The sequence below is a fragment of the Mercenaria mercenaria genome, chromosome 6 (genome assembly GCF_021730395.1).
Source record: "Mercenaria mercenaria strain notata chromosome 6, MADL_Memer_1, whole genome shotgun sequence".
Lineage (NCBI taxonomy): Eukaryota > Metazoa > Mollusca > Bivalvia > Venerida > Veneridae > Mercenaria > Mercenaria mercenaria.
The window spans coordinates 60,781,453-60,793,746 of record NC_069366.1 but is presented as its reverse complement, the minus strand read 5'-3'; the positions used below and the strand labels follow the sequence as shown (position 1 = coordinate 60,793,746).

General features: G+C 36.2%; 1 protein-coding gene across 1 annotated transcript in view; it reads left to right on the top strand.

Annotated features, from left to right (window-relative positions):
• Positions 1-12,082, top strand: part of LOC123548749 (CCR4-NOT transcription complex subunit 10-like) — a 36,789-nt gene extending 24,707 nt beyond the window's left edge. Inside the window, 6 exon segments of the mRNA XM_045336268.2 lie at positions 1,231-1,344; positions 1,951-2,081; positions 5,787-5,843; positions 7,660-7,781; positions 8,566-8,638; positions 10,879-12,082. Coding sequence (XP_045192203.2) covers positions 1,231-1,344; positions 1,951-2,081; positions 5,787-5,843; positions 7,660-7,781; positions 8,566-8,638; positions 10,879-11,015 — 634 coding nt within the window. The 3' untranslated portion in view covers positions 11,016-12,082.
• Positions 12,083-12,294: the final 212 nt, after the last annotated feature.

Genomic DNA, 12,294 nt, shown 5'->3' with positions numbered 1-12,294 from the left:
TGCAAGAATTATTGCCCCTTTTGGACTTAGAAAATCAGTTTTCTTGGTTAAGTTTTATGTTTAGGTCAGCTTTTATCCTAAACTATCAAAGCTATTGCTTTAAAACTTGCAACACTTGTTCACCATCATAAGCTGACCCTGTACAGCAAGAAACATAACTCCATCCTGCTTTTTGCAAGATTTATGGCCCCTTTTGGACTTAGAAAATATCAGATTTCTTGGTTAAGTTTTATGTTTAGGTAAACTTTTTCTCTTAAACTATCAAAGCTATTGCTTTGAAACTTGCAACACTTGTTCACCATCATAAGCTGACCCTGTACAGCAAGCAACATAACTCCATCCTGCTTTTTGCAATAATTATTGCCCCTTTTGGACTTAGAAAAATCATTTTCTTGGTTGAATATTATGTTTAAGTCAACTTTTCTCATAAACTATCAAAGCTATTGCTTTAAAACTTGCAACAGTTTTTCACCATCATAAGTGGACACTTTACATCAAGAAACATAACTCTATCCTGCTTTTTGCAAGAATGATGGCCCTTTTTAGACTTAGAAAATCATGGGTAGGACAATATTTCTATTATACAAAAAAAATCAGATGAGCGTCAGCACCCGCAAGGCGGTGCTCTTGTTAATATATATAACGAAATCGGAAATGTTTGCTTTTACAGAAAGGTTACAACTGTTACAATGAAAGGTCCGGAAAACTACTCGGACTAACTGAGATATTAATGGAATTAATTGCCCCGTTTGAGGCCCCATCTACATTTGTGTTATGAATGCAAGTGTAATACGAATTCTGCATGGTGTTAATGAAGAACCTAGCTTTTTTCTGTGAAAATTTTATATTTCTACTATGTTTTGTTTGAAAGTTACTGGCAAAAAATAGCGATTTCGGTCCGGAAACTACTGGGAAACCAGTATACATCATTATTGATTTTGGCAATGTTATGGAAGAACTTGACTGAAAAATAATAAGGGAAGAATTCAGCTGAAAAAAGGATAGAACAAGTGATGCATACTGACCAATTTGTGTGTAACGTCTTTATACAGATAATGTGTGTATGAAAGCAGTATGTAAAAACAGCAGTCCAGAGTATTTAAATGATTACAGTATATTTCTGGCTTGTTTATTCCAGATGTTCAGTGTTATGTGCCAATTCATATATAGCCCTGTTTTTAAATGATTACACAATGGCATTACAGTATATTTCTGGCTTGTTTATTCCAGATGTTCAGTGCTATGTGCCAGTTCCTATGTGGCCCTATGTTTAAATGATTACACAATGGCATTACAGTATGCTGAAACACTGCTGAAACAACCAAAGCTTTCTGGTGCCCAAAGGTTAGTACATTGTTTGACCATGTTTGATCATAATAAAAAATGTCTACCTTGTCTGGAGATGGAAATTGTGGCCTAAAGATCAACAAGCTGTACTGTCTTTAGCATTAAATAAGATGTGGTTCCTATGACCTCAAATATGATAAAAATGCCTCTTCCAGAATAAGCCTGATTGCTTGGCTATAGCCTTGTACTTTCTATTTTGGTGAAGTCTTGACTCAGATTTACAAAACTGAGTTTGGAATACAACCTTACAGTTGATCAGTTTCGAGATAGCTCTCAGAAGTTAACAAATGGAAGGCAAGGCTCCAATATTAGTTTTGTGACATTGGACCCAAGACTCAATAATTAATAAATATCTGTAGATTCAATGTTTTAAGCATCACTTTCATTTTAGGATGAACCAATAACCTTATTTGTGTTCTTTACAATTCGAAACTCAGGCTTAGTGTAGCTTTTGTTAAGGAAACTTGGTAAAAATCAAACCATCACCACTGTTGCCTAATTTTTACTACATTATTAATATTATAAGCATCATTCTGATTGTGATATCATAGAAAATTCATTAGGTATTAACATCCTGTATAGTGCAATGTTATATTTTTCCAGTTATTTAGCCCATATGTATATGGGTGAGGCCCTGGTGGCTCTAGATCGTATAGCTGATGGTATACAACATCTCAATCCTGACCTAGTCACAGATATATCTACAACTCTACCAGATACTAAAACTGAACAAGGTAAGTCAGCATTACAAAATGCCTTTACAGTTGAACCTGTAGGTAAAGGCCACATTCAGAGGGTTTTTACTGTTGTTTTTCTGAGTCACTGATTTTTATGCCCCCGAAGGGAGGCATATTAGTTTTCAACTGTCCATTCGTTCGTTAGTCACAAAGTTAACTTTTTGCATGAAGGCACTTTACTTGCGAACCACTGCACCCAGGACCTTGAGACTTCACATGCTGATAGTACTCATTGAGTGCACGACCCCTACTAACTTTGGGGCCACCAGGTCAAAGGTCAAGGTCACAGGGGCCGATGTTAACTTTTTGCATGAAGGCACTTCACTCGCAAACCACTGCACCCAGGACCTTCAAACTTCACATGCTAATAGTACTTATTGAGTACATGACCCCTATTGACTTTGGGGTCACCAGGTCAAAAGTCAAGGCGCTGCAGGGGCATTTGTCACCATTAGTGACAGCTCTTGTTTGTTTGATTTTTCAAAACAACCTTAGGCTTTTGTAGGGAAAAATTTAGAGCTAAAAAACAGTAAAATCAAATGCATAAATGCAGTTTTCGTAAACAAATTCACTATGCATAGTACAGAGCTTTTTTAGCTCACCTGAGCAATGCTCAGGTGAGTTTTTCTGATCGCTCAATGTCCGGCGTCCGTCGTCCGTCGTCTGTCGTCCGTCGTCTGTCGTCTGTCAACATTTAGCTTGTGTATGCGATAGAGGCTGTATTTTTCAATTAATCTTCATGAATATTGGTCAGAATGATAACCTTGATGAAATCTAGGCCGAGTTTGAATATGGGTCATCTCGGGTCAAAAACTAGGTCACTAGGTCAAATCAAAGAAAAACCTTGTGTATGCGATAGAGGCTGTATTTTTCAACTAATCTTCATGAATATTGGTCAGAATGATAACCTTGATGAAATCTAGGCCGAGTTCGAAAATGGGTCATCTCGGGTCAAAAACTAGGTCACTAGGTCAAATCAAAGAAAAACCTTGTGTATGCGATAGAGGCTGTATTTTTCAATTCATCTTCATGAATATTGGTCAGAATGATTGCCTTGATGAAATCTAGGCCGAGTTCAAAAATGGGTCATCTCGGGTCAAAAACTAGGTCACTAGGTCAAATCAAAGAAAAATCTTGTGTATGCGATAGAGGCTGTATTTTTCAATTATTCTTCGTGAATATTGGTCAGAATGATAGCCTTGATGAAATCTAAGCCGAGTTCAAAAATGGGTCATCTCGGGTCAAAAACTAGGTCACTAGGTCAAATCAAAGAAAAACCTTGTGTATGCGATAGAGGCTGTATTTTTCAATTGATCTTCGTGAATATTGGTCAGAATGATTGCCTTGATGAAATCTAGGCCGAGTTCGAAAATGTGTCATCTTGGGTCAAAAACTAGGTCACTAGGTCAAATCAAAGAAAAACCTTGTGTATGCGATAGAGGCAGTATTTTTCAATTGATCTTCATGAATTTTGGTCAGAATGATAACCTTGATGAAATCTAGGCCGAGTTCGAAAATGGGTCATCTGGGATTAAAAACTAGGTCACTAGGTCAAATCAAGGAAAAACCTTGTGTATGTGATAGAGGCTGTATTTTTCAACTGATCTTCATGAAATTTAGCCAGAATGATTACCTTGATAAAATCTAGGCTGAGTTCGAAAATGGGTCATCTGGGGTCAAAAACTAGGTCACTAGGTCAAATCGAAGAAAAACATTGTGTATGCAATAGAGGATGTAGTTTTCAATTGATCTTCATGAAATTTGGTCAGAGTGATTGCCTTGATGAAATCTAGGTCGAGTTTGAATATGGGTTATCTGAGGTAAAAAACTAGGTCACTAGGTCAAATTAAAGAAAAATCTTGTGTATGCGATAGAGACTGTTTTTTTCAATTGATTTTTATGAAATTTGGTCAGGATGATTGTCTTAATGAAATCTAGGTCGAATTTGAATATGGGTCATCTGAGGTCAAAAACTAGGTCACTTGGTCAAATCATAGAAAAAACTTGTAAATGTGATAGAGGCTGTATTTTTCAATTGATCTTCATGAATTTTGGTCAGAATGATTGCCTTGATAAAATCTAGGTTGAGTTTGAACATGGGTCATCTAGGGTCAAAAACTAGGTCATATCATAATCTAAGAAAATGCTTGTTTTATCACAAGAGACTAATTTTTTGGTCCAATCTTAATGAAAATTGGTCAGAATATTTGTTTCCATGAAATCACTAGGTCAAACATGTTTTACACTGTTATGGTGTGTTTCTTAGGTGAGCGACCTAGGGCCATCTTGGCCCTCTTGTTTTTTATAATCCTTTGGTAGGGAGGGGTGGAATGTGACCATCTTCAGGGGAAAATATAACAAGTTGAGGGAAAATATTGCTATTTTTGGCTAGGGGAACAGCCTATATTCGGCTGTAAAAAATCACTGTGAGTTCACAGGTCAAAATACATTACAGTTGTTTAAACTGAAGGAGCACTTGCACTTTTGCTGTCACTATTGCAACGTAATTTTAAAATGTCATTAAATTTTAAATTATGAGGGGAACTGTATTTCTTGATGAATATATATGTGGTTTGGGGGCTGCCCCAAAACCCCAGCTTTGTACACACACACACTCCCTTACTGTACTGTAAACTTGCAGGGAAGGCTAAAGTACATTCTACATAAGTCCTTGTGATACAGCTTATTCTTGACACTTACCTGCTGCAGTAATGCATGTGAATAAATTAGCTTTTTTTTTATAAAATAAACATTGGTTATGCCCCTGAAGGGAGGCATATTAGTTTCAACTGTCCATCCGTTCGTTCGTTAGTTTGTTCTTCACAACGTTAACTTTTTGCATGAAGGCACTTTACTCACGAACCACTGCACCCTGGACCTTCAAACTTCACATGCTGTTAGTACTTACTGAGTACACGACCCTTACTGACTTTGGGGTCAAAGGTCAAGGTCACAGGGGCCAATGTTAACTTTTTGCATGAAGGCACTTTACTCACAAACCGATGCACCAAGGACCTTCAAACTTCACATGCTGATAGTACTCATCGAGTACACGACCCCTACTGTCTATGGGGTCACCAGGTCAAAGGTCAAGGTCACAGGGGCCAATGTTAACTTTTTGCATGAAGGCACTTTACTCGTTACCAATGCACCCAGGACCTTCAAACTTCACATGCTGTTAGTACTTACTGAGTACACGACCCTTACTGACTTTGGGGTCAAAGGTCAAGGTCACAGGGGCCAATGTTAACTTTTTGCATGAAGGCACTTTACTCACGAACCGATGCACCCAGGACCTTCAAGTGACCATTAGTGACAGCTCTTGTTTGTAGATACCTTTCACATCATTCATGTAGCATATCCCACTCAGGGGAGATTGATGGAGAAACAATATGTCAAACACCAGTATGTAGCATATCTATTTATTTAAACAAAGTAAGTGTGTTTGCCAATTAACATACATATGTGAAGAATGTGTTCTAGCAGTGTGTGTACCTCTCTGTTAAGAAATTTTTACCCTGTCAAGACAACCTGAAAATGATAAAAAACAACTTCCATGCTTCAGAATGTTGGAAGAAAGCATATGCTGATTAAATTTTTTTACAACTGATTAGGTTAAATAAAATTCAGTTATTAAATCTAGGTATTAGGTTGGTTGTACCTCTATCTATCTTGTTTTATGGTTTAATTATCAACTTTCAGATAAAACAGACAAACTTGATAAAGGTGATAAGGATCTAGAAACACCAGAAATAAAAGGTGAGTACATATACACAGGATTTGATACTTGACATTTAACAGTCATTCTTTTGTGCATATACAAGGTAGTTCTGCTTGTTTGATAATCTAAAAGTCATGGCTTGACATCATTTATCCTGACACTGTAGAATTAAACCTCGATTTTGCATACAGTTGTAGAATATGCCTCAGATACTAAAATGGCAACTTGTGTATTAGTTGTTCTTTTCTTGTTTTTACAAAAACGAGGGCAGGAAAAAAGTGTAAAATTACATTGTTTTATAAAAAATTAACTGCTTTATAAATAATTTCCATTACGAAAGTATTGTGTAGTGCTGACTTGTTAGTCATGCATTTTATGTATACAAGCTCATTATGAATGTTTAGACAATGGTCAAGTGGTCCCTGACATTGAGTCATTTGCCCCTTATCACATAGGTTTGAGTCCCTGATTGATGTGGTTTAATTATTTCATGTGAGGGAGGCATTAATCTGACATGCAGGTCAGTCATTCTACCCAGGTAACAGGTCAGTCATTTTACCCAGGTAGCAGGTCAGTCATTCTACCCAGGTAGCAGGTCAGTCATTCTACCCAGGTAGCAGGTCAGTCAATCTACCCTGGTAGCAGGTCAGTCTTTCTACCCAGGTGCCTGATCAAGCCTGAAATACCGCCACAAGGTACACTAACAGGTCTGCTTCTTCCATTAGGACTTTGAACAAAAATCTTCAATTCTGCATTTAGCACTCCATGATAACACATAGGGACAGAATTTCACTTCAAATTGAACTTACAGGCATTATCACAAGCCTATTTAAATCCTACTGTAGTAATTATGTCTCCCACCACACATTGGTGTGGGAAACACATTGATTTACTCCTGTTTGTGTGTTCGTCTGTCTGTCTGTCACAAATCTTGTCTGCGCTCTAAGTCGAAAATTCCTTATCCTGTCTTCACCAAACTTGAACAAAATGTGTTTGACCATATGTCTTCAGTCGAGTTCGATATCTAGCAAAATTGGCCTAGGCACTTCGGAATTATGGCCTTTGAATTACCGAAAATCAGCTTTTTTACTCTTGTCCATGCTCTAAGTCGTACAGTTCTCATCCGATCTTTACCAAACTTGAACCAAAATAAATGTTTTTGACCATAACTCCTCTGCCAAGTTCATTAAGTAGTCAAATTGCGAATTATGGCACTTGAATAACCTAAAATCAGCCTTTTTACTCTTCAAAGGTATATTTGTCGTGAGTAAACAGTATGTTAAGACTGACTTACTATTTAGATGATTAGGCAGTTGTTGAAGACATGCCCTTTTCTCAAAAGCAGCTCTAGTTGCATATGCTTTCCACACACAAATTTAGAAGTAAAATGCAGTACTTAGTTAGATTTTCATGGTTTAAGTGTTGTGAACCCTTTCAAGGCCGGCACTGTTGTTTGTATAAACAATTATATAATATCTCTGAATTGCCATTCATATATCTTATTGTAGTCAAATGATAGAATTTACATAATGTCCTCAAGTAATTACCTGTAGAGTTGATATATCTATTGTAAATATGGACAATTTACATGCTTTTGAACTGACAACTTTAGAAAAATGTAGGTCATAAAGGTGAACATTTTTGTTTTGCACTATGGTTGGGGACAGGGGAATGTAAGGGGTAACATTCCCATCTGTCCAAAAATCAGTACAGTAGATTATACAACTCCTGTTGTACTTGTTCAGTTTTAATGGAAATTGGTGGATGAATTATTTATGCCTTCACCATATACCACTGATACCTTCGCACTATCTAAAAAGAAAAGAAATAATGTTTATTCATTTTCTCCTTCAGGTGCATTTTATCCTTGGACGCCGAGAGATCCTCGAACAGCCAAAGCTATTATACAGTACAACTTAGCAGCAGCTCATGCAGTCAGAGAAGAGTATGACAAGGCTGCTGCCAATCTAGGGGAGGTAATCCATGTCACATAACTGTTATATATAGTTCTTACTAAGGTCAGGGGAGAGTATGACAAGGCTGCTGCCAATCTAGGGGAGGTAACCACTGTCACATTACTGTTATATATAGTTCTTACTAAGGTCAGGGGAGAGTATGACAAGGCTGCTGCCAATCTAGGGGAGGTAACCACTGTCACATTACTGTTATATATAGTTCTCAGGTCAGGGGAGAGTATAAGGCTGCTGCCAATCTAGGGGAGGTAACCACTGTCACATTACTGTTATATATAGTTCTCAGGTCAGGGGAGAGTATAAGGCTGCTGCCAATCTAGGGGCAGTAATCAGTCACATTACTGTTATATATAATTCTAACTTGAGAGAAATTATTGTTCGGCTAAAATGTGTTTGGTTAGTCCCTTTAACAGAGGTTCACTGTATTTTGTCAAAAACTTCCAGATATTGTAAGAAGATATTTGGAACGAATGGTGTATTTTTTCTTGAAAAAAGGGTAGAAAGTCAGTTAAGAAAGGAAAAATATCTAGTTTTATATGCTGGGCCGCATGAAGAAAAATGCACATTTCATTGGTTTCAGATTGAATGGTTATTGATGTTTTAAATTCTAATAATTTAAGTATGACCAGACTTACTGTATTGAAATGAGATAGTGAATGGAGAGGTGTACCAGAGGAAGTCAGAATGTATTAATTTGTAAATGGTACAATATGATAACTATACTTCATAAGTCTAGTACTGGTAAATATTTAAACTACTTTCATCTTTAAAACTGTTTTTGTTTCAGAGTTCAAAGTTTATTGGAGCTCCACTGCCAGCACAGATGTACTTTCTCAAGCTGTATTTAGATCTGATTGAAGGTCAGTCTTTTATCACTTTCTATCTTTTATTTAAATTTATGATTTCATATCTGACAGTCTTTTGTTGGTTTTATGTGGATTCACACAAATTTTCAGTAGTTCACCGATAAGTGACGGAAGTCCTTCAGCCTGTCATTCCTTATCAGTGTTTGCTGCAGGTAACTGTCAACTTCCACACATCAGTCACATGTGGAGGAGAAAAGTAAGAATATCACTTAAATGAATTGTATTCTGTCAGATTGTCATGGATGACTTGTATTCAGTTAAATTGTCATTGAATTCTGACACAGGGATTAGACTCCAGCAGTGTCTGCTGAGCTAACCAATGTAAATCAAGCACATGATTATAGAAAACGGGTTTTTCATTAGTTTTTTATTTTCATTCTGGCACTGACGGAGAATTACTGGTAAGTTTCCAAGGAGATCAAAATGTCCATCAGTAAAATTTCATCCTGCAAGTACATGTGACCTTATTTCTGTATAGAGCATTAACATTTACCTTGAAGTTGTTTTTAAATAATTATTACTGTTGGTGATCGGATCGGATAAACTTTTTTGCAGTTTCATTAATTGAGTCAATAAAAAAAATAGGTTTTTATTAGCTCACCTGAGCAATGTTTTTCTGATCGCTCGATGTCCGGCGTCTGTCGTCTGTCAACATTTAGCTTGTGTTTGCGATAGAGGCTGTATTTTTCAATTAATCTTCATGAATATTGGTCAGAATGATAACTTTGATGAAATCTAGGCCGAGTTCGAAAATGGGTCATCTCGGGTCAAAAACTAGGTCACTAGGTCAAATCAAAGAAAAACCTTGTGTATGTGATAGAGGCTGTATTTTTCAATTAATCTTCATGAGTATTGGTCAGAATGATAACCTTGATGAAATCTAGGCCGAGTTCGAAAATGGGTCATCTCGGGTCAAAAACTAGGTCACTAGGTCAAATCAAAGAAAAACCTTGTGTATGCGATAGAGGCTGTATTTTTAAGTTGATCTTTATGAATATTGGTCAGAATGATTGCCTCGTTGAAATCTAGGCCGAGTTCGAAAATGGGTCATCTCGGGTCAAAAACTAGGTCACTAGGTCAAATCAAAGGAAAACCTTGTGTATGCGATAGAGGCTGTATTTTTCAATTGATCTTCATGAATATTGATCAGAATGATTACCTTGATGAAACCTAGGCCGAGTTCGAAAATGGGTCATCTTGGGTCAAGAACTAGGTCACTAGGTCAAATCAAAGAAAAACCTTGTGTATGCTATAGAGGCTGTATTTTTCAGTTGATCTTTATGAATATTGGTCAGAATGATTGCCTTGATGAAATCTAGGCCGAGTTCGAAAATGGGTCATCTCGGGTCAAGAACTAGGTCACTAGGTAAAATTAAAAAAAAACCTTGTGTATGCGATAGAGGCTGTATTTTTCAATTGATCTTCATGAATTTTGGTCAGAATGATTGCCTTGATAAAATCTAGGTCGAGTTTGAACATGGGTCATCTAGGGTCAAAAACTAGGTCATAACTAAGAAAATGCTTGTTTTATCGCAAGAGACCAATTTTTTGGTCCAAACTTAATGAAAATTGGTCAGAGTATTATGTTCCATAAAATCACTAGGTCAAACATGTTTATCTCTGTTATGGAGTGCTTCTTAGGTGAGCGACCTAGGGCCATCTTGGCCCTCTTGTTAGTACATGCAGTCTAGTATCATCAACCCATAGTTTGAAAGAGAGGCTAGCTAGCATGTCGTCTGCTGCACATATTTGGTTTCTGGTGTTAGGAGTTTTTAAGTACCATTTTGATACCATTATAATTCTCTACTTCTTGAGATGATTTAATTATGATATTTTTAAAAGGATATGAAAAAATTTAAATAGTGAAACATATTTCAGAATTTAAACAAATCATGTAATATATTGAAAATCTATCTTTTTGTATCAGTACAAATATCATATCAATCATTTCAACTAATACACATGATTGTAATGCTTAGAACTTATTATTTCGATTCTAACAGGACATACTAGTATCAAAAGTGTTAAAAAATATAGTAACTACTTTTTACGGCCGTACTAAGCACCTATATCGGATGACGTCATTGCACATGAGTGATTTATTGCAGAATAACCCGAGATAGATTTTGCTCTACATGTGTGTAGGATATTTTGCTGATCGTGTTAGAATAATCAATACAGGACTAGTATAATTTGTATAGCGCAAATTCATATTGCATGCTTTTTATTTGCAGGGAGAAGGAAGATGGCCCAGTTTGTAATCAAAGAACATTTTGGTCATGTGACACCAAATAGAATTGATGTTAAAATGGAAATGAAAATGGCAGCCAAACAGGGTGGGAATAACAACAGCTCCTGGACTGCTGAATAATCAGATTTTATAGTTAGTTCTGTGATCAAATCTGGTGAAGGTAGTGATAACAGTAACATCTTAGTGATTAAGGTTTGTGAAATTGCTAATAGCTGTGGCTTCTTGTTGAAAACTGTAATAATTCTTGGACAACTGAGTGATCAATCCTGGTAGAAATATTGGTATCTCTTGTACATCATAGGGATCATTCTCTGACATCTGTCTGATCATTCTTGATCATTCTTGATCATCTTGGACATCTAAATGATCCTTCTTGAACACCTGAGTGATCTGTTCTGGTGAATCCCTGTAACTATGACAAACTGGCAAAAATAAAAGCAGTATCTAATTGACATTTGAGTGATCACTCATAGATACTGGGCATCATAGTGATCAAGCCTGGAGAAAATACTAACAGCAGTATTTCTTGAACATATGAGTTATCAAACCAAGTGGAAAGAAATGTAATTTTATGTATCAGAATTTTAAATCCCTGCTGAAAATTATGTTGAACATTATGAATACGATAAACATTGCTTTGTTTATTACAATATTAGGCAGCTGATTCTAAGAAGTTTGCTGTCAAAATATTCATGGATTGACCAAAAAAAAAAAAAAAAAAACTGTTATGACATGAAAATTGTGTATTAAATGCCTAGACATGTATTTTCATTTCAAAAGTTGCTTATTTTTTTGCGAAAAAAAGTGAGTATTTGATCAACAAAATAAAACAATGCGGAAAAATACAAGAAATTGGAGGAAGGAAGAAAAAAAAGTTGAAAACCTCTTCTAAACATTCAGTGTTGAACATTGTCTGGGGTTTTTAAGAGTAAGGAGGTTTTTAGGATAAAATGTTCACAGGTTTTTGCTTAAAAACACTAGAAGAATCTGTGAACATTTTTAAGGTTTTCTTATTAAAATATCAGAGATCTTTTTCCATTATCTGGTGTCTCAAGGAGGAATTTTTTAGTTTTTATGTATTGTTAAACTGTGATCTGAGTTTCAAGATTTGATTGCTATGTGTGGCCTGTGATCTATGTTGTGTTTCTTGCATGATTTGTGTGAAGATTCAATAAATCTAAGGATTACACTGCATTTGTTATGCATTTCCTTTTTTATATGCCCAAAAGGAGTAATTATGTCTCCCACACCACTGTGGTGGGAGACATATTGATTTACTCCTGTCTTTGTGTTAGTGTCTGTCTGTCACAAGTCTTGTCCACGCTGTAAGTTGAACATTTCTCATCCGATCTTCACCAAACTTGAACAAAATGTGTTTGCCAATAAGTCCTTGGTCAAG